At 36.7% G+C, this 22,861-nt stretch overlaps 3 protein-coding genes across 9 annotated transcripts in view; 2 read left to right on the top strand and 1 right to left on the bottom strand.

Annotated features, from left to right (window-relative positions):
- Window positions 1-10,195, top strand: LOC100184671. Of its 2 annotated transcripts, none has more exons than XM_026837494.1 (11): window positions 1-105; window positions 816-869; window positions 1,258-1,394; window positions 3,036-3,183; window positions 3,654-3,803; window positions 3,898-4,041; window positions 4,397-4,504; window positions 5,230-5,339; window positions 6,544-6,700; window positions 8,802-8,905; window positions 9,482-10,195. In XM_026837494.1, exons 1-11 carry the CDS (start codon window positions 39-41, stop codon window positions 9,587-9,589), a joined length of 1,287 nt encoding a protein of 428 aa, XP_026693295.1. In that variant the 5' UTR covers window positions 1-38; the 3' UTR covers window positions 9,590-10,195. The 2 variants fall into 2 exon arrangements, with proteins under 2 accessions (XP_026693295.1, XP_002129958.1); XM_002129922.5 differs by having other exon boundaries at window positions 2-105; window positions 8,793-8,905.
- Window positions 8,927-22,701, bottom strand: LOC104266427 (proline-rich extensin-like protein EPR1). 2 transcript variants are annotated; one of them, XM_018814729.2, is made up of 12 exons: window positions 22,053-22,701; window positions 21,352-21,527; window positions 18,217-18,268; window positions 17,214-17,283; window positions 17,035-17,126; window positions 15,557-15,767; window positions 12,748-14,091; window positions 11,821-11,893; window positions 11,681-11,762; window positions 11,239-11,290; window positions 10,499-10,568; window positions 8,927-10,001 (listed from the first exon to the last, which is right to left on the bottom strand). In XM_018814729.2, exons 1-12 carry the CDS (start codon window positions 22,575-22,577, stop codon window positions 9,644-9,646), a joined length of 3,105 nt encoding a protein of 1,034 aa, XP_018670274.1. In that variant the 5' UTR covers window positions 22,578-22,701; the 3' UTR covers window positions 8,927-9,643. The 2 variants fall into 2 exon arrangements, with proteins under 2 accessions (XP_018670274.1, XP_026693294.1); XM_026837493.1 differs by lacking the exons at window positions 21,352-21,527; window positions 22,053-22,701 and adding an exon at window positions 20,834-21,088.
- The window catches only part of LOC100179973, a 16,261-nt gene continuing 9,090 nt past the window's right edge, over window positions 15,691-22,861 (top strand). For 3 of the 5 annotated variants that reach the window (XM_002130022.3, XM_026837495.1, XM_026837497.1), the window contains exon 1: window positions 15,696-15,782. Coding sequence is in view for 1 of the 5 variants with exons in the window: in XM_026837498.1 (XP_026693299.1) it covers window positions 15,776-15,782 (7 nt within the window). In the remaining 4 variants the exon portion in view is untranslated. Of the gene's footprint in view, window positions 15,783-22,861 lie in introns of all 5 variants that reach the window. The other 2 variants (XM_026837496.1, XM_026837498.1) reach the window with 2 other exon arrangements.

The following is a 22,861-nucleotide window of genomic DNA, read 5'->3' on the forward strand; positions in this document are numbered from 1 at the left end:
ATGCGTGTAGTTTCAGTGTCGATTAGAGGAAACGGAAGATGCAGAAAATAACAAGAATATTGTGTTTTTCGAGTATATTTTTCAGCCTTGCATTACAAAGCGACGGTAGGTAGTTCATATTGTAGTATTTTGCATTGAACTATTTTGCGCTTAAGGCTGTATTTGTTGATCAAAGAAAAAACGGTACAAGTTTCGATTTGAGATTAATTTGAAAACAACGGTAACATAAACAAAATGCTTGAGATTGATTACTTTGTCAGCGAAATAGAAAATGATTGACTTTATTTGACTGATGTATGAATGGGCGTGATTTCGTCACGTATACGAGTATTTATTTACAGTCACACCTAGAAATGCGTGCTAAAAGGTGTTATTTGTTTTGTTTTCTCAAAGAATATATAGTAGGGTGGGGAAAGATGGGACACACTTAGCACATAATATCCAAATATCCCGATCGTGTTTTAAACAATTAACAACGGTCTTTGGGGGTCGTGGAAATATCGTTTTAAAATTTTTTTAATGTTCTTTGTTTACTACCAAATGGGACGAGAAAATAAAAATATAAAAGGTGACCCGTCTTTTGACACCATACTGCATTATATGCTTTACAATGTAAGCTCCCGTAAACAACAAAGCTATTTCATTATCAACAATTATGCAGTAAAAGCGCCTTTCTGCAGGCACGCATTCAAGATAAAAAAAAAACGCTTTTTAAACAAGAACGCCTCGCGTGTTGTTACCACACAAGTTGCATTCATCATTTAAACTGCTGATGTAACTTGGTGGATTGAAAATGCAGTCTTTTATTGTTGCAGGCATCGAAGCAATTCCTCCGAAGAAAGGCGTGCAGTCGTTTTATAAAGCTTTAGGTGAGTAAAGTGAAACATACGTATGCAAGAGATATTAGATATTGAGTAGAAGCAATACGAATCGTTGTATATAGTAGGGTGGGGAAGACAGAACACCTTTAGCATAGAATATCCAAATACCTTGTCTTTTGGAGTCGTAAGCATACAGTTTTATAATTCTTTGAATGTTTCTAACTTCCAAAGGGGACGAGAAACTTGAATGACCCCCCTATTATACTTAATTAGGTAATCTAGGAATGACTTCAGCATATGTAAGCGCGTTTTAGTATAACGTCATTTTTACACATAGCAACAGTACCTTAATTGTTCCGCTGTCTATTATTTTTGCACTGTAATCTATGCATGTTTCAGTGTTTACGCATTTTTTCGACGAAGTTTTGTAATTTAGGTGCTGCCGAAGTGACGTCACACCGTGTACCACGTGATATTCCCGATGATTGTTCGAATATTCGAAACCAAAGTCTTGACGTCACAGTTTCGGCGGGCGAGAATTTTAAAGCTGTTTGTAGCTGCGTAGGTGAAGTGGTAAGTGGGATAGTGTATTCATGTACAGTAGGGTGGGGGGAGATGGGACACCGTTATCACATAGTATTGAAATACTCTGATCGTGTTTTAAACAATTAACAACGGTCTATGGGAGTCGTTAGGAAACGGTTATATAATTCTTTGACTTTTCTTTGTTTACCACCAAATGGGACAAGAAAATAGAATGAAAGATGTCCCATCTTCCCCCACCCTACTATATGTTCTACTTTATTTTATGTATGAATGAGGTTCTTGTTAATATTAAAACAATTTAGCCAGATTTGGCTCATTACTTGTAATTTTGTGACTGTTGTTGTTGTTGTTGCTGGTTTTATAACTTTATGTGGACTTGAACCTTAAACCCTTTGGTCACCGTGGCTAAATTAATGCGTGTAATTAAAAATGAAAGCTAAGTATAATATTATATGTAGACTTATATGTTAACTCTTGTCTAAACCTTAGCATATTGCGCTGTAGGACTTTTTTAAAAAAAAAACCCCTAAAAAAAACCCTTACCTATAGTAGGGTGGGGAAGATGAGACACCTTTTTATCTCTTTTCTCGTTCCATTTTGTAGTAAACAAAGAAAGTTAAAAGAATTATAAAACCGTAACGACTTTCATAGACCGTTGGTAATTGTTTAAAACACGATCAGAATATTTGGATATTATGTGCTCAAGATGTCCCATCTTTCCCTACCCTACTATATATAGAACAGAACATATAGGTATTGGGGAATATGTTAATTATGACGTAAACCCTACGTTAATATCGTAATTATAGAACCTCACCCATACACAATAGACTCTTATGAACAATATTCGTAAATTTCCCTTTAAATTTGTTACCATTAAATAAACCGCATTTAGTAGTGACTTTGCAAATGCTTTGTTTCAATACCTATAATTGGGCGCGTAGTGACCATATATATATATATATATATATATTAGATGAATTTTAATCTCGCTTGGGCTACATTGGGCTTATATGCGAATTCCCGCTTATTAGCATTGCTGTGTATTGTATTCTACTAGTTTCACACAACGTACGCAGCAGTTTGTTCTCCAAATCATTGTATTTACTTTGCTCTTATGAACTTATGCGTTATGTTGACTAAAAGTATAAATCACTCTCTATCGAAACGAAAGTCAAACTGTAACCGAGTTACGTACAATCTTTATAGCATCGCAACTGTACACATACCATTAAGCCAGGAAAACACCTATTTCGTAACGGTGTTGCAACACCTGTGAAATATGCTATGTACAGACAGCCGCCGATTTTTTGTAACTGAAAGGTCTATACTCTTTACTACCGAATTGCTTTCTGGGAATTATTGCACTATAACTTTATTTGTCGGATAAATCGTGCCATTCACGAAAATTTTACGACCGTTTTATGCCACGGCTCGTATCTACGAATTTCATTCGTGGAAAAGCTCGTAAGCAGGTACGAGTTGCATGAAACAGAACAATCGTGTTATAACGACTGTCGCTGCTCCTCCACGCGGGGATAAATAAGTTACAAACATGGTAACTCGTAAGCAAGTACGAGGTGTATGAAAAAGAACACCCGTGTTTTACGACTGTCATGGTCCCGCTGTATACCAGGATAAAAAGCACACATTCATTTTAACTTACAGCAATGGGCGATCGGCAATTGTTCTAATTTCATCGAATTAACCACACAAGAATACAATTGGGAGAATTATGCGACCGAAGTCACAATATATTGTATGACTGGAACCCTACAGAATGGAGACTTGTGCGTACAACGGTTCATGTATGCCGGTAAGCAACTAATAGGTAATTGTTACTCTCTTTTAGTAGGTATAGCAGAGTAGGGGAAGACGGGACATCTTTAGCACGTAAAATCCTAATATTCTGATCATGTTTTAAGCAATTAACAACGGTCTACGGGAGTCGTAAGGACACAGTTTTAATTCTTTGAATGTTTTTGTTTACTACTAAATGGGCCGAAAAAAAATTAGTCCTATCTTTACCCTACTATATATATTGAATAAATGAATGAACGTAACTTATCCTCGCGTGGCGGAGCAATGACCGTTTTTATAACACGAGAGTTCTGTTTCATACATCTCGTGCGCGCTTATAAGTAATCACATGTAACTTTATGCGGCAAAAAAACATGTTGATTTTTTTCTGTATGACTGTTTAATTGTGTTTTATAATATCACATAATACATCCCGAAATCTAACTAGTTTAACTCATAGAATAATTACAACTGTTATACCTACAGAACCTACTGGCCTACCCATTGGAATACAAGGCTTTCTAATATTCATATGTGTATCAGTCGTAGCAATATCGAGTCTTTTCGTTGCTAAGAAATACAAGTCCCAGATCTCACTGACGTGCAGAGATTCATGTTCGCCAACCACCGATGATGGTATGTTTGCTTTAAACACGTTATTTGTATTTTGGTCTTGTTTTAAAAAATGACCTGAAAGTTTAAAAAAATGCTGTTCTTTGTTACGTCACAGATGGAAAAGAGTTTGACGCCTACGTATCAATCGCTAAAACCGACAGCGATAAGAAATTTGTTCAACGGAACTTCTTAGAAGCGTTGCAAAAGGAATATCGGTACAAGTTTCTGGTGGACGAAGATAATCTGTTGCCTCGATTAGGTAATCTCTCATCCGCTAGACGGTGCTAAAGAGTTACAAATTGAAGCTTAACTTGATTTGTAGTTTGGTCAATTGTGAAGATTGTTGTTCAGACACATTTTATGAAATTCGTTTTTTAAATAAAATATTCCTGTTTTAAATTGAATTTTCCAAATTTTAAATAAATAAGTCGTTTTTCCGTAACTTAACGTGTAAGTTAATTATTTTTTACCAAATCGAAAAGATGAAAAAAAATAACTTCATGTAAACATTAGTATAGTAGACTAAGGAAAGATTGTCCATGTTTTCATTCTTTCTATTATTGTTTTATTTAGTAGTAAAATATTCCTAACTTTAAAATGATCAAAATTTCTAGAATATTCCGATTTAGTCCAAGAAAAGATTCACAGATGTCGTCGATTAATGATCGTGTTCACCGCCGCTTACATGACAAATGACTGGTGCATGTATTGCTTTTCGGAAGGTACGTAATATATAGTTGGGTGGGGGAAGATGGGACACCTTTTCGCTTTGTTTTCTTTTCCCATTTGGTAGTAAACAAAGAACATTCAAAGAATTATGAAACCGTATCCTTCCGACTTCCACAGACCGGTGTTAATTCTTTAAAACACCATCAGGCTATTTAGAAATTATGTGTTAAAGGTGTCCCATCTTCCCCCAACCTACTATAGTACTGTGGGGAAGAGACCTTTAGCACACAGTATCCAAATATCCTAATTGTGTTTTAAACAATTAACAACAGTATATAATGGGAGACGTGAGGATACGGTTTTATAATTCTTTGACTGTTTTTGGTTTGCTACCAAACGGGACAGGAAAATATAATCAAAAGATGTCCCATCTTCCCCCACCCTACTATACTTGTGTTATTAAATTCAATGAAGCAGGTGTAGCGACCACGCATATTTTCTTTTAATTATATGTAAACATGTTTTTTTGTCTGAAAGCGTGTTTTAACAACTGTTGTTTTGTCGCTACATAGTGTCTTTTCGTTTAAAATATTTATAAATCTTCGCTACTGTAATTGAAGAGACAAATAAAGTTATTATTATATCATTCATGCATACATATATAGTACTATGGGATAAGATAGATACTACTATAATATAATATCTCATATTTCCTATGATACAGTTTTTAGTCCTTTAAATATTTATTGTTTACCCTTTATTACGTCACAATCTTCAGGTCTCCGGAAACTTCTCGAACTAAACATTCCTCTCATTTTTATCTTTAATGACGTCACAATAGTTCGAGAACTCAACTCATACCAGCCACTAGTAGGTCACGTACCGAAGGTAAATTAAACTTCTTTAATCAAATGTTTTACATTTTCGGAAACTGTTTATTATTATTTTTATGAATGACTCTATTTTCTCACATTTTAACTCTATTTTCTCGTCCAATGTGGTAGTATAAAAGGAACTTTTAAAGATTTATACAACTATATGCTCAAGACTCTCATAGACCGTTGTTAACTGTTTAAAAAACGATCAGGATATTCGGATATTATGCGCCGAAGGTGTCCCATCTTCCCCCATCCTACTATATTTTATTGTTTCACGCATTTTAAACTAAATGTTTAATTAAATATTTTACGTTTTCGATAACTGGTTATGATTTTTTCATTAATTTTGTAATTATTTTACTTTTTACGCATTTTTACATACTACACCTTAAACTATGCACATTTTGTCAATATTTTAAAAAAGTTTACACAATTTTATTTTTATTTTACTAAACTAGGACAAATACTCCTTTTTTACGCTTTTCACCTTATTTGGTCATGACCGGTGCTCCTATTTCGCTCGCGTGACACACACATAATAAGCATAATGTTTTTGCCGTAAGTGGATTGCAGCAACTTATGCACTCCATAACAAACATATTTTCTTGATTTAATGGGAATCAAAACTGCAATTAGAGGTTTTGTTTTACTATCGTGCATCTCTTCAAAATCATCGCCTATAATTACGAGTTCAAGACTCCCGCACTTAGTATTGGTAATTGCGACTTGTATGTAACCTCTGTATGTCCTAACTTAACGAGAAGTACAGCGTGGGAAAATGTACTTTTGAGTGGCGATCATTAGAAATGGTTTATTTGCCGTAAATGGTTTCACCTTCTACGTGACATTAAACACGCGAACAGTCTTTATATATTGACCAAAAAATACTGAAATTTCAGTCTGTTAATTACTGCACAATCGCAGTTAAAAATTCCCTTTAATGCAACACAAATAATTCACATATTTTATCATTTGTAAGTTTTTCCATGTGTAACATGCGCCCAACACTAGTGTATAATCAATATATGAAAAGTAGGATTTCTCAGAATGCTATACACACGTGTTATAACTATTAAGCGGACACGAGGTATATATGAAACGGAACACCCATGTTATAACAACTGTCGTTACCCGGCCATGCGAGATTTAACAAGTTATACTTTTATTATTAACGTGTCAAAAATTTGGCCAATTTGAATTACTTTTCTCTGCAGCTTTTGGTGTCTCTGGTCCAAACGACCACAGAGCAAGCCGCAACTCTGCGGAAGATTCGACTCCTTCTTCCCGCGGCACGTAATGGAAATCACTCGATCACCAAAGGCATGAGGTCGCCCATGTTGAGTGATGCTGAGGACATGGACCATAAGTCAAGTAAGAATGTGGCTAAAATATCCTAACTTGAATTTTATGTTGGAAATTAAACAACATAAATGTATAAACCGTTTTGGTTCCTAAATTGCCGTGTATGTAATATCGTGCATCGTAATATACAGCACAAAGTATCTCATATTTCGCAATTAAGTTTATAAAAACTAACAACGTTATTTTATGTTTGTGAGGATACGGTTTTATAATTCTTTGAATATTCTTTGTTTACTACCGAATTGGTCAAGAAAAGAGAATAAAAATAGACAAAATAGAGACTCTTTAAACACACGCCCACCATAGTAGCAGCATTGAGCTTCGAACGTATGTCATGTGTTCTTTCCGCATTCTCACGTCGGGGAAAAAGAGTTAGTTGTTGCGTAATTTAGGTACACAAAACGGCTTTTCTGGTAATTTTTAATACAGAAAAATGTGTATGGTAAGCTGGGGTAAGATGGGACACCTTTAACACATAGTATCCAAGTACCCTGATCGTTAATTAAACTATTAACAACGGTCTATGTGAGTCGTGAGGAAACAATTTTATAATTGTTTAAATGTTTTCCGTTTACTACCAAGTAGGATAAGAAAATAGGTTCCCCCACCCTACTGTACATAAAAAAATATTTGATCATTTTAAAACAAACGCAATATTGCACGTAAAAGGAACTTTTTAAACATCTTACATCACTGGAAGAAAATCGTATCATACATATGAACTGTCACTTGTATTGCGCAATTGTTACAGAGATTATTTTCAATTAAATTTGAAACGGTGGTGAAACCTAATTGCACAGACGGTTTAACCTAAAAATACTATACAGTATATACCAATGATCGCGCAATTTTAAAACTACCGTATCCAGACATAATGTTTTTACTTATAGACAGCAAATCTAAATTTGTCGTGTAGAAATGCTCTGTTATATAAATATTCTAATTACCGGCGCTGGTTTAAATTTAGTGCATTAATATTCACCTATTTATATTTTAATTTGAATAAGAGGTATACACATAGCTTTAATTAATATGCTTTATATTTAAAACGATAAACGGTTTCGAGTGTAATTTATAAAACTCAATCAGAAAACGAACGTTTATTTGTATATTCTAATACACTACACCTCGTATGCAGAACTTTGCAACGTAAAATGATTTGTGTCCCGGTGCTTTGGCGCTCGCATTAAAGGCTAAATCTACGAAAAGTAGGGTGGGGGGAGGATAGGACACCTTTTTTATTCTATTTTCTCGTCCCATTTGGTATTAAACAAAGAACTTTCAAAGAAAATATACATTCTTATCCTTACGACCCCCATAGACCGTTGTTAATTGTTTAAAACACGATCAGGATATTTGGATATTATGTGCTAAAGTTGTCCCATCTTACCCTAGTTATATGTTATAACTTGTAAGGGGACACGAGGTGTATGAAACAGAACACCCGCATTGTTACAACTGTCCTTGCCTCACAACAAACAAATAAATAAGTGACAATCATCCATTCACTCATCACAAACAGAATAATTTAAACATTTTTAAAGCTATACCACAACAGAAAGCTAACACACATTCTTACAAGCATCACCCTAGCTTTTACAAGTCAACTACACACCGCTTATAACGCATGCAACAAACAAAATGCTTGGAAATCCCGTTAAGCTGATAAAATATAACAAGTTCTTTTGATATTTGCCGTATATATTAGAGTTAGTCACTTACGATTTTCAGTGTACAGACCCAGCTTGTAATCCACCGTCTGTGTATTTATTACATAAGAGGATTTGTCATGTAGTGTATGCAAACAAGCCTACTGCTACCATATAGTACTACATAGGTGTCAGTTATGATGTAATATGGCGGCTTGTTAAGCAACATGTCAAGACCATTCTCTTATAAGATGGTAAAATTTAAATCCGAGATGCTTTGTTTTTAAGTGTCACTATTACACACGTAATGACGTCAAAAATCATGTTAATTTTACCTATATTTCATATTTACATAAAACTTCTGACGTCATGGTCACATGGCACTTCTGACGTCATAGTCACATGACCTTTAATATCGATGACACGTAACAATTATGTTTTATGACGCGTAGTTCGTGCAGACAACGAATCTTATGGTGGAACAGAAACGAAATACACATTTGGAAAAACCCCGGCAGATCATGCTGACGACATCGTTATGGATGACGTCATCGATGGAAATGATGTAAGCAAATTTAGAGTGACGTCATAAATAAATGTTTATTTATATAACCGGCATCAAGAATAGAACGGCGCTTATCGTAATGCAAGCATTGGAATATAAATAAGAACAAATCAAAAATAGCGAGAAATACCTAATCTGCATGCGTGTGTGTATTTATGGTTGTTATTACATAAAGCACACATTAAAGCAATATAAGCAGCAATCCTAATACAACTAATATAACATTTTGAGGATATTTTAATACTAAATTGCATTGTACAGACGATAATTTAGCCTATATAACTTAATAGGTATAGTTTAGTGTTTAATTGCATCACTAACGCTAATTCAACCCGTATAGTACGGTGGGGAGAGATGGGACACCTTTTATAGCACATGATATCCAACTATTCTGATCGTGTTTTAAACAATTAACAACGGTCTATGGAAGTCGTGAGGATACAGTTTTATATTTCTTTGAATGTTCTTTGTTTACTACGTTGAGAAAATAAAATTAAATGTGTCCCATCTTACCCCACCCTACTATATAACAATATTGGATGATTTTAATGTTTAATTTAATGCTTGCTATTTTAGGAAATGCAATTCGATGATGAGATTAACAGCACAGACCCCAACTCCATACAAGTGCATCATTACCAACCACGTAAAGACTTTTACAGCATCACAGCATCCAACATGTGACGGGTATGAATTCCAGTTTGATAATCCTGCGCGCTCGACCGTGAAATGACGTCATCAATACCCGTCATCAACGAAATTTGTATGATCAAGTTCAGCGTACACGAACGACCGGTTTTCAGTGGCGGCTAAATAGACGTCGCCCTTGTAATCTGAAGTTTCATTCGAGTTCCAGTTTTCATTATAGTTTACGCTGTAATCGTCTATCCCAGCATACACTCCTTCTGCTACCCCCTCGAACCCCTTTGGTTCGACGTCGCTAGCGGTGCTATAGGGCGAGGCCTCCGCTATCACGTCACGTGATTTGTGACGTCCAAGTTTCATCCTCAAAGTTGACACAGAGGACGCTAGAGTGCCAAGACTTAATTTCTTCTTTTTCGGGGTCTCTTTAGCCCCTCCTACCGACTCGGTGAAGCTGGGTAATTACACAGTTAATGTGATTTCTATATATATAAATGTGTTTTAATCATATCATAACCTAAACCGGATATTTTAACCACGGAGAACGTTTGTGTATATACACCCAAACTTGCTGATTCATTCCCCGCTTGCGTCACGGCATTTATCTCTGTGTACCTTGACCGCCATTAAACGAAAAACCGCAGTTTTCAAGGTGATTGACATATTCTGGGTCGGCCGATAAACAGAAAATGTTGCTGTTTCGGGCATTGACACATCACGACTGTGCCTACGATAGCAGGCAGATATTTGACTATGCGGGAAAGTTTACGTATTTTATTTGTTGAAAATAGGTCGCACCTACAACTGCTATTTGATCTGTTTACATAAATACTCCATTGGTGCACGTACAATGCTTAAATGTTGGGGTTTCCTCGCAAAATTGCGAAGTTGTATATGTTCTTATGGTCTCTGTTAGCTATAATTGCTACACGTTCGGCGTAGACTACGTACCTGTTATCTTCACTCGTATCGGTGCTGAATGAATCTCCCGACCAGTCTGGTATAGCGGAGTAGGTCACGTCTGCGGAATTATTAGCTCAAGTAAAACGCCATGTAGAGGGTAAATAAAACACAATTGCAGACTACAAAATGGATTTTGTTATCTTTAGGAAACTGTCTGGAACATATGCGTCAAACTGTTTAGTTTGTTAATTTAGTCTGCGTTATGTCATTGCAGTTTGAACGCTACGCAGACGAACTTATTAGCTGTGTTTTTCTATAAATGGTATTTCCAAATACGGTATGAGGTCCAGCCCGACGTTTGGCGAAAACGCAAAATTCAAATCATTAAGACGGCGTATTATGACATAATACTTAGCGTTATTGCATCATAGGTTATTAGCGATATCGCAAGAGAAATATAGGCCACATGCCCCGAAAACGTTAAAAGTCGGTCTTAACGCAGTGAAAAGTAAACTTCTTGAGTTTATCACTTATATGCATATATAGTAGGGTGGGGAAAGATGGGACACCTTTTTATTCTATTTTCTCGTTTGTAGTAAACAAAGAACATTTAAAGAATTATAAAATCATATCCTCACGACTTCCATATACCGTTGTTAATTGTTTAAAACACGATCAGGTTATTTGGATATTATGTGCTATAAGTGTCCCGTCTTACCCCAGAGTAGCCTACTAAAAAATAGTTTGTATTCCATAATAAAATTAAAGCAAATTAAAAAAAGTCTTACCGTCTACATCGGCGAACGCTTGATCTGATATAATTTTCGGTTGTTCAGGATACTGTGTACAAATAATATAATATTACATATTTGTACAGATAATACTTTGGGGGTAAGTAAGAGTCTTGAGTATACGGCTAAATAATTCTTTAAATATTCCTTGTTTGCTACCAAACAGGACGATAAATTAAAATGAAAATATTACTGCATAAGCTACTACTTACTGCATAAGCTGCTACAAAAACGGCTGACTTTGCTTACGCATTTTTTTAATGTTTACATTTTATACAATTAAACAATTTCTTTACCCAAAAAGTTACATACTTAATTGTTATAACTCCCAAGCAGGCACGAGGTTTATGAAACAGAACAGCCATGTTACAACGGTTGTCGTTGCCCGCCACACGAAAATAAACAAGTCACATTAATTCATTCATTCAATATAACTTGCCTGTATAATGGGACTGCTTGTAACTTTAGTTTTCAAAGGCGATGGCAGCTTGACAGGCGATATATGAAGCTCTGAATCAGATCTATAGTAAACGATCATTAGATATATTAGGATTTTTATTCTTAGCTGATAGGTTTTACCTTTTTGGTCGAATTTTGGAAGCAAAGATCTTTTGCGCCGAGGGCGGGGGCGGTCGGGCTGGTGGAGTTTTTACTAAAATAGAAATATGATGTTTATATATGAATGAATGTATAGTAGGGTGTGGGAAGATGGGACACCTTTAGCACATAATATCCAGATATCCTGATCGTGTTTTAAACAATTAACAACGGTCTATAAGGATCATGAGGACCTAGTTTCATATTTCTTTGAATGTTCTTTGTTTACTACTAAATGGGACGAGAAAATAAAGTTAAAAGTGTCCCATCTTCCCCCATCCTACTGTATATCATTTATCCCCGTCTGGCGAGTAATGACAATCGCACTGTTCTTTTTCTTACAACAGGATTTTTCATACACCCCGTGTCAGCTGACGAGTTATCACTTATGTAAATTTGTTGGTGATTTTATATAGAATTCTTTATGATGATATAGAACAGGCCAACATAGCAGAATTCCCAGTGCCTATATGCCGAGTACATCACTCTTACAAAACATATAGTACTGTGGGGTAATATAACATATTTCCTAATCGTGTTTTTAACACTTAAAAACGCTATTTTACGAGTTGTAAAGATACGTGCCCGATAAAGGACAATAAAAACATGAAATACCTTAATTACACTAGCTATACTGTAGCATTGCTAACGTAAATTTAGTGGGGTTGGGAAAGATGGGACACCTTTAGCACATAATATCAAAATATCCTGATTGTGTTTTATACAATTTACAACGGTATACGGGAGTCATGAGAATATAGTTTCATAATTATTTGAATGTTCTTTGTTTAAATGGGGCGAGGAAGTACAGTTAAAAGGTGTCCCATCTTTTCCCACCGTACTGTATAACTGCTTTGGTTCTAACATTTAGCCTGAGCGGTCGTATACCAATGCAGTAAATCATGTTACCTGAATCTGTGGATGGTTTTCTCGGCTTTTCGGGTTTATTAGTAGGAGATACGTCGGCAGTTATTGGTCTCTGTGGGGGAGGGCCTGGAGGTCTGGGGGGTGGCGGGGCAGTGGGCCGGGGTTTCGCTTTTATACGAGGGGACCTTACTGGTCTGGGTTGTTGTGTTGGTTTCTGTGCTATACGAGGAAGCAACTGTGGTAAGTCTATCGTAGGTGATGGTTCGGGTGTTTGTGTTTCGTCTTCTTGTGGTACAGGGTCTGGTATTATTGCGTATAACTCTGGGGGTGCTGTTTCTGCTGGTGATTGCGCGCTGTCCTTTTCTAAAGACTTGCTCTTTTCGAGTTTTAAGTTCTGTAGTAAATGTAGCGTGTAGCCATCACGCTTTGCTGGGTGTTTTCGAACCGGTAGCATCTGTAAACCTCTGTCTCCTTTATCCTCGGTCGTTTTTGACTCAGAAAAGCGGGGTTTTGAACTCAGCATTGGTAAAGGCATATGATACCTTATAGAAGGCTTGCTAGGGGACCGAGGAAAAACGTCCACAGAGCCGTTTGCGTTTGAAAACGCGTTCTCTGGTTTTACTGGGGGTTTTGGTGGCGGTTTTGTTGGCATCTTTAAAGGGGATCGGTCGTTTTCATAGTTTAATACGTTGGTTTGGCGTTGTCCTGTGACAGGGTAAAGAGATGACAGTTTACCTGCGACTTTGGACTTTGTGGGTGAGGTTTTCAGTTTTTCTTGAAACATGTTGCGTGTTGCTGTTTTGGTTAAACCTATTGGTTTGGGCTTAATTTCTGGGCTTGGTCTTATGGAGAGGTTAGGTACTGACTCTGACGTAGAAAAAACTGGAATCGGCGGCAGTTCTGAAGTCGCAAGTCGTGAGTTTGAACGAAATGCTTTGTTTGTTGTCTTTGGCCCAACGTTTTCCGCAGAGCCAGCGATCTTACGCAGTTTTATCATCTGAGCAATTGGGTGGATTTTTCTCTCCGGTGTGTCGGATGAAATATCGGATGTTGGACGCTCTGGGGTCGATATAGGACGCTTGGGAGACACCTGGTTTCTCTCTGGCAGAGCTGGGGCGATTGGGGAGGCGGGGGGAGACAAACTTAGCTCCGGGATGCTGTTTCGGAGGTAGGGAGACGGAGGACGAAACGGGAGTTTAGGAGCAAAAATGTTGGGGTTCTTTGGTAGAAGAGGAGGCGGTTTTTGAGGGGAGGGAGGCGAGGGAGGAGGGTTGTCAGGCATCGATGTTTTTCTTTGGATGATCTTCTTTTCCACATCTTCTTCTTGTGACTCCGGGATGCGAGGATTAGATGAGATCATCGGAGGAGCCGGAAGAGGTCGGTGACCTGTATGAATAAAGTAGGTTGAAATCTCAACACAAACTAATACGGTTTGTTTAAAATCAAATAAAAAATTATGAGATTTTTAATACGGTATTGTGCTAATCTTGCAAAAATACTTAATCTGGCGAAAGTGGGTTAACTTTTTTCATATGAATGAGCTTCTATATGGCGTAGCATGTCATTAGACCTCGGATTTAGGCAATGGTTGGCCAATTAATCTAACTTGATTTAATCGATAAAAGAAAAGCAGTTTTGGTTTTATCAGGAAACGCTGTCCCTAAGCATTTTGTAATCTTGCAAACGCGGCGTAATTATGACGTCACACACAGCGAGTGCAGCGCGGCTTTTAGCACGCGGGTGGAATGTTATGGCACTATATAGCTTGCTATATCGTACATTGGTTGTATACCAGGAAAGCTTTGCAGCAGTTACTTTAGTTGTATATTTGTAATATAGTAGAGTGGAGGAGACGGGACACCTTTAGCACATAATATCCAAATATCCTGATCGTGTTTCAAACAATTAACAACGGTCTATGGAAGTTTTGAGGATATGGTTTTAATAATTCTTTGAATGTTTTTTGTTTTCTACCAAATGGGAAGAAAAATGAATGAAAAGGTGTTCCATCTTTACCTACCCTACTGTATATGTGAACTGTTAAAGATATCGCTTTAAACTTCACTAAATAGGTTTGTCATGTATATTTATACAAATTGCAGTTTCAATTTGCAGAGTAATGCAGATTTTTCTGTACTTTACTACGACTAAGACAGCGCTATGACCGATATGTTTACATTGGTGCTGAGTAAAAGCACGTATAGAGGCATTCACTAGCATGCCACCGGTAGGGCTACTGAGCAAGAAATTATATGTTTTAAGTAAAAACGTGTAGGCAGTGTAGGTACCTTTGGCGTGTTGTGTCAATACAATGAAATGCATATTGATAAATGATTAGGCGTATTACTGCTTTATTGTCATTGTCCAGTTCAATCAGATTAGTGTGACTGTTTTAATACAACATGACAGTCCATTATATAAATGATTCGATTTACATTTCAAACGTTTTGGATTAAAACTAATAATTTTTAAACCGGTTGAAATGGTTTGGAATGCCATGTGTGTATAGAAACTAACCAGAAATGTAATATATCTAGGAAAATGTTTCCGTAACAAACATTCCGGTATATATGTTTATCATATAGTAGGGTGGGGGGAGATTGGACACTTTTTCATTCTATTTTTTGTCTCGTTTTGTAGTAAACAAATAATATTCAAAGAATTGTAAAACTATATCCTCACGACTCCAATAGAACGTTTTTAATTGTTTAAAACACGTTTAGGACATTTAATGTTATGTTCTAAGTGTGGCCCGTCTTTCCCCACTTTACCATAACTTAATTGCCTCGTTGGATTTCAACATGCTTTGAATAGCAAAATGGCAAATATAAACGATTAGACATCTTTAAACCTGGTTTATGGCCATGAGGAGGAACTTCTGGAGGTTCTATTGCTCCGGAGGATAGAGAGATCTTCTTAGGGGGGTCCGGAGGCGGGGCAAATGGCATGGATATTGGGCGCTCTTGGAAAACATCCTTTGGCCTACGGAGTCGAACTGTAGTTGATTTTCCGTCTGGATTCGTGACGGTGACGTGGTCATCACGTGGTGTCGAATCGACGCTCTGATTGGATGAGAGGTAATGCTTAAATTTTTAGTTGTCGTTTAAAAATTATGTTTAAGCATATATTGCTATACCTGTTGGCACCAGGCGTGTAATAAGTCTGAAAGAGATCTTTTGGCACTTTTAAATTGTAAGGAATTTCTTATTTGGAATTATTAAATACTTGCTGGCGTTTGTATTTATCTGGACAAATATGTCGTACATGTATGGTAGGGTGGGGAAGATGGGACATCCCAAGAACCTAATATCCAAGTATCCTGATCGTGTTTTAAACAACTTACAGCGGTCTATGGGAGTCGTGAGCATACCGTTTAATAAATCGTTGAATGCTCCTTGTTTACTACCAAATGAGACGAGAAAATAAAATGAAAAGGTGTCCCATATTCCCCACCCTACTATATGTTTAAGCGCAAGTGACTATACAAGTCGTCATAACACTAAAGAGTCAGAATTAGACGTTAGTCTTATAGAAAATAAGCTTTAGGTTTTTACACAAAGACAAAACGTATGGACATTGTCAAATTAGTTTTTTGGCTCCACTACGTTACAAGGTTATTTGAGTTTAAATAGATCAATTAGCATCGGGAAAAAAGGATACCGTTGCACGTACTACGATGTCTGGCTACGTGTTTGCTTCTGCAGAAGCACTTTATAAACGTGATATTTTTAGAAAGGTTATTCAGGTTCGAATGTTACGTATTTTCTGCAAGTTGAAAAGAGTTGCATTACTCTAACGTGGTTTCTATTTACCTGGCAAAGTATTGAAAGTGTATAAGCGTCCAATATATTACGTGGGCATGCATCCCACTTTAGCTTACGCGCGTTTATTATTGTTAGTTGATTCATTTCATGCGTCACAATATACTGACTGTGACGTCATAGTTGAAATATCGCGATAGAAAATTTTCCATGACTTGCATACCTACGTATAACTTGGCCAAAGTTGCTGAATAATAAAACGCATTTTTCCGAATTCGGAAAGTCAAAAGTTTAATTTTGTTTTAACGCTTTGCATTTAAATTTGACGACATGCTAACAGAATTACGTCATTTTAATTATAATGACGTCATTACAAAATCTCCCGATTAAAGGCCCGTTATGTCAGTTACGTAATCGTCGCTCAGTCTATCACGACAGCGGCTAAACTGCGACTGATTTATTACCCCCTTGCGTGAATTCGTTGACTGAACGTATCGAACAACCTTTTGCGTCAAATGTCGCGACCTAGGCGTCATCTGATCTAATACATACTATTTTAAGTACTTACCCTTTCCGCTTTCTTCTGTCCGAATATCTTATGCTGTGTGAGCTTAGCTCCCATCTCTTCTAAGCGATCTTCCGTCGTCTCTGCTGCCTCGTCTGTCGTGCAAGTCAAGTTACGCTCGGTCGCGCTCAGGAAACAATAGGATCTGTTACGTCACAGAGTATCGGATGCAATCGACTTACCCTTCGACTCGAGTTCCAAATATACCTCACTTTGTTGCGATCCGGTTTCCATGGCACCGAGTTGTGACGTCTGAAATGTGAACTGGTGTGAAAATAAGACTAAATACAAAACTATGTATAGCAGGTTGGGTGATACTTTTTCATAGGCACACGTTTAAAAATGTACTGCGTATTGGCTGCGTTAAAATATCTGAACTATATATAGTACCGTGGGGTAAGATGGTCCATGTTTTTATTCTCTTTTATCGTCCTATTTGGTGGTAAACAAAAAATATTTAAATAATTATATATCCCTATCCTCACGAATCTAAAATATTTTTTAACTCTTAAAAACACGATTCAAAATTATAGGATATAATATGTGCTAACGGTATCCATTTTATACATCTTACCCCAATAGTACTATAATTAAAATATTGTTATAATTACGTATGCTTTGTAAATTCCAGGCTATTCTTGTATTTATTACTCTGCGAATCAACGTTTTGACGTCCGATTTAGGTCGCCTATATTAGTGTTGCCATAAGATCTGTTTAACTTGATGTTTGGCAGAGTGGAGGAAGACGGGACACCATTTCATTCTATTTTTTCGTTTGGTTGTAAACAAAGAACATTTAAAGAATTTTAAAACCGTATTTTTACGACTTCCATAGGCTGTTGTTAATGTTTAAAACACAATCAGGATATTTTGATATTATGGGCTCACGGTGTCCCGTCTTCCCCACCCTACTGTACAACTAAATCGGCACATACATACGATACTAAATATATGTGGTTGAAAGGCAAGCTATTATAATTTCAACCAAGTTATTTGACACAAATACTATATACACATTGTATCGTATATACAAAAGACCGGTGAACTTTTTCATCGTTGATTAAAATATAAAGAAATCTAATACTCAACTTTTGGAAGTTATGGGGTAATGGGCCAACTCTGGCCTAAATCCCTGATATGCCTATAACCAATATCGAACAGAATGCTATACTTCATGTACATTACCTTTCGATCATTTGATTTGTCCGTAGTTGCTCCGTCTTTCCTATCTGGTATACTAAGAAACAAAGAAAATATTGTTGCTTAAATACCCAAGTATTTGTATAAAAATTTAATTGTTAAAATAAGTTTTGTCTGTGGTTTTAAGTGGGCCCAATTCTATTAAACATAGTACGTTAAGTTAAGATGAACTGTATTTTTACTCTCTCTTATCAACACCTTCGGTAGTAAACAAAGAATGTTTAGGAAGCATATACAACCGTATCCTAACGACTATAAAAAGAGCGTTATTAATTGTTGAAATGACGATGAGGAAATATAAAATATTACGTGCATTTTACCCCACAGTACAGCCTACATACGCAAAATATTTTGGTGCGTCAGCCATAATATTTTATATATGCGGTTCAGTCTAAGACGTTGCGTTTTCTGCGTAAGTTGCGCAAAGTTTTATATAACCGCCGATGGAGATCTGCGTTTAAAAATAAACGCTCTTTTTTAAGGTGTGTTTGGCTTTCGCATGACGATTTTGTCTTAATACGATAATGCCGTCCTGCCAGCAGAAAAGGCGTGAACCGTCAAGTCTATCTTTTACAACATATATCACGGTACGTCTGTTATAGCTACATCGTGTCTAGCCAAGATATGTAGATAGCGCTCTGTGGGTGCTACGTCAAATCTTCACCATACGTAAGCATTAGCCTGATCGATTGTCGCTTCTGTGGGCGTAGAAGCAAATACGATCGTGATTTACGGCTCTAATCTGTTGCCTGATGCTTGCTAATCGACGCTGATATATAAGTCCATGTTTAGCGGGACGACTGCACCCATACAAGTCGCTAATTCAGTTTATATCAAAATAAACGCATTTAGTGGCAAAAAATATCATTTGTTTTTCACATCATATACAGTAGGATGGGGAAGTTGGGACACCTTTTAACTCTATTTTCTCGGCTCATTTAGTAGTATATAAAGAACATTCAACGAATTATAAAACTATATTCTCACGACTCCCATAGGCCGTTGTTAATTGTTTAAAACACGACCAGGATATTTAAATATTATGTGGTAAATGTGTCCCATATTACCCCATCCTATTATAATAAAACAGAAAAAAAAACTTGAGAAAAAAACGTTGATAAATTGTAAAATGCTGCAAAATTAAACGTCAATCAAACACAGAGATTGCATGGATAATTTCTATAAGTAATTCGTCACGACAAGATAAGGGCATTGCTTCTATTATGTCACGGCCATTAAATTCCTGGTATATTAGATACGATATGTTTATTCTATCTTATCAGTCACGGTAATTAAGCTTGTAGTATTATATAGGAACATAAAAACTCGCATAACCTATGAATTATTATTATTTTATGGCTTTCGTGCAGCTTATCAAAACTCCATTACTTAAGTCTTACGTAATTTTCGTGTTAAAATTTAAAACATCGCTCATTAAGTGATGTACATCTACATTGTGAGTGCATTGGGTTGCACTGGCTTTGATTTTTTAACAATCATTACGATTGCAATCTGCAATACAAGATTCGGTGTATTATGCCATCGCACGTCACTGGCATTTATTGAAGTCTTTTTACAAGACCTATCCCAAACCTATATCGTTGCTATTACTTAACCTTAAGGTGTGTGGACATGCTGAGCGACATTTCAGTCGCCGGGTGGCCCGATTTTTGCTTTTTCGTAAAAACGGCTCTGGTTCGCCTTACCTACTTATGCTAACTCGTGGTAACATTTCGACCATGTATCTATTACCGTATTTTCTAGGCCAAAATTCATGCGTATGTTCATTGGTACCGAGTACAAGCTACCGCCTCGGTAACAGAGGGAAAAGTCACGTCAGCGCAGATTTACAACTAAAGATATGGATATGTACACAAATAGTAGGCGTAGAACACGACGGTAGAAACCTCTGTGGTTGCCATTTGTTGTTGTTACCTTTATTGTAAACGCGTGTCGGGGAATAACGCCTGTGTTCGTAACACGTCATTGCTGACAAGTGTATATATAAGAACACACTGTAAAGTACTGTGGAGTAAGATGGATTCCGTTAGCACAAAATATTTCAAATTTTGTGATTGTGTTTTGAACAATTAATAACGCTTTTTAAGTTTTGAGAATAGGGTTGTATAATTCTGTAAATGTTCTTTGTTTACTACTAAATGGATATAAGAGAATGAAAATATGGACCACCATACTCTTAATTTACTATACATTTATTTTTTAATTAAATTTCCATTTATAGCATTATTATTCAACTAACCTACTGTAAATTGTGCCTATTTTCAACAATATGCAGTAGGACGGGAGGGGGGGGATAGGACACCTTTAGCACATAATATCCAATTATCCAAATCATGTTTTAAACAATTCATCTTATGAGAGTCGTAAGAAAACGGTTTTAAATTCTTTGGATGTTCTTTTTTTACTACCAAATAAGACGAGAAAATGGAACGAAAATAGTCCTATCTTTCCCCACTCTACTATATACAGTTTAGATACGTGAGTTTCGGTCTTTATCTGATGATACATGCATATATGTAAATATATGTATTTATACGCAATGCGTAATCGCGTAAGGTTAAATGGCATACTATATACATACGTGGTAGTAACAGTGACTGTTATAGCATCCCGACTACTACTTTCGTTCCAATACGGCAAGACAGTCATCTTTACCACCATGGACCGGTCACAATAGCATTAAGCATGGTGGTTAGTTATATTTACGTACGAGTTTGGTCCTTCACATGATTACATTTTGGGGTAACATTGTCCATGCTTTCATTTTCGCTTCTTGACCCATTTGTTAGTAAACAAAGAACATTTACTGAATTATTTTACGTATATTCTCACGACTTTATTAATAGTTCAAAACACGATTAAAGGTGGCTGTACACAGTATCCAGAATTCGGCCGTTTTGTCTGTTTTGTCCGGATTTCGCTGCCGCATGCGGAACTTGGTAATGGGTTTGCATACGACTTCGCATGCGAATTCACATGCCGGATACTGTGTACAGCCACCTTAAAAAACATGATCTATTGTTTACCCCACAATACTATAGATGCAAATATGCATTGGCACCAAACAACAGCAATATTTTTATATTCTATATCTTATACCTTATAAAGCTGTTGTATAATAAATCTCCACGTTGAACTAGCAAACTTTGCTTTTTTGTTCCATTCGACTGACCCGGTGATTTTGGTGACGTCGCAGTTACGTCATCACTAGCGTTGGACACGTGACGTAATTGCACCTTTCCGCGAAATGTCGGCGAGGAGGTGGCGTCTGCAGCCTGAAGTTATAAAATATGTTGACGTCACAAATTATAATTACGTCATTCATAAATCGTAGTATTAAACATGACGAAACAAGTTGTAAGATAACTAGTTGCATTCTCATTGCACCAGCCACGCATATATATTTATAGTACGTTGGGGTAAAGTGGGATACATTTTCATTCTCTTTTTTTGCCCCATGTGGTATTAAACAAACAATATTAACAGAACTATATAAAAGCATTTTCACAACTCTAGAATATCATTGTTAAATGTTAAAAACACGATTAGTAAATATGGAAAATTCTGTGCTAAAGGTGGCCACTGCATTAATATATATAATACTGTGGGGTAAGATGGGAAAACTTTAGCACATAATTTCCAAACATGCTAATCGTGTTTTAAAGAAATAACGGCCCACGAGAGTCGTGAGGATATGGTTTTATAATTCTTTTTTTGATTACTACCAAATGGGACGAGAAAAAATGAAAAGGTGTCTCATCTTCCCCCACCCCATTATATTATCCGTATTAATACATTACCTCTATGTAAGGATCTTCTGGTTCTGATATCGCCTCAAATACATGGTCTGAAATTCTCCGCTGCTTTTTTGGTAAATCCAGTTGATTGAAGCGATCTTTTATCGTACTGTGCGATTTGTGGTTCGGTTTAAGCAGTTTTGGAAGATCCGTTTTTTCCGCGCTACTTTGCAATGGGACAGGCTTTGGAAATTCAAGTTTTTGTTGAGGTAAATTCTTAGTGGGCGATTCGTGTAGTTCTGTCATGTCCACCATTTTAAACAAGTCCGGATCTGAAGTTGGACTTAACACTGGTTGCTTAGGTGACATATATGCTACTACGTCATCAACCGAACCGTTGTATATGCTTTCCTCTATTAAGTCCAGGTTTTCGAGTACCAAACTTGATTTTTCATTTTTTCCCTTCACTGGTATTGATTTAGGTGACATATACATCACGTCGTTGTTTTTCGGCGCTACCGTGTCGCTGCTTAGCACTTGCATTGCTCGAATTCTGTCTTTCACTGACACCGGCGTTGACTCTGCCATCTCGCATAGTTTCTAAATTACTTCATAACGGTCTTTATGTACAGCGATGATAAACAATAGAATGCAGGAAGCCTGAATCACCTGCACAGATAAATGGGCTGCTGCGTTGGGAAACTTGTTACGTCACAAATAACATTGTGGGCAAAGAAGATGATTTGTATCACCGCAACGTCATACACCCGTGCTACGTTTCAAACCCACACCAATACGCGGCCTGTGGTATTCATTGCGTTTTATAATAGTCGGGTTTTTACAACACATAATTTTAACGCCTATGTATACAA

This window comes from Ciona intestinalis, chromosome 14 (genome assembly GCF_000224145.3).
Source record: "Ciona intestinalis chromosome 14, KH, whole genome shotgun sequence".
Taxonomy (NCBI): domain Eukaryota; kingdom Metazoa; phylum Chordata; class Ascidiacea; order Phlebobranchia; family Cionidae; genus Ciona; species Ciona intestinalis.

Bases quoted from the DNA above. Each gene is read 5' to 3' on its own strand.
- LOC100184671 (XM_002129922.5), top strand. From the start codon at position 39: ATGCAGAAAATAACAAGAATATTGTGTTTTTCGAGTATATTTTTCAGC. The intron at 870-1,257 runs GTGAGTAAAGTG...TTTGTAATTTAG, and splicing joins GTCGTTTTATAAAGCTTTAG to GTGCTGCCGAAGTGACGTCA. The intron at 1,395-3,035 runs GTAAGTGGGATA...TTTAACTTACAG, and splicing joins GTAGCTGCGTAGGTGAAGTG to CAATGGGCGATCGGCAATTG.
- LOC104266427 (XM_018814729.2), bottom strand. From the start codon at position 22,577: ATGGCAGAGTCAACGCCGGTGTCAGTGAAAGACAGAATTCGAGCAATG. The intron at 17,284-18,216 runs GTAATGTACATG...TTCACATTTCAG, and splicing joins ACAAATCAAATGATCGAAAG to ACGTCACAACTCGGTGCCAT. The intron at 11,894-12,747 runs GTAACATGATTT...TTTCTATTTTAG, and splicing joins AAAACCATCCACAGATTCAG to TAAAAACTCCACCAGCCCGA.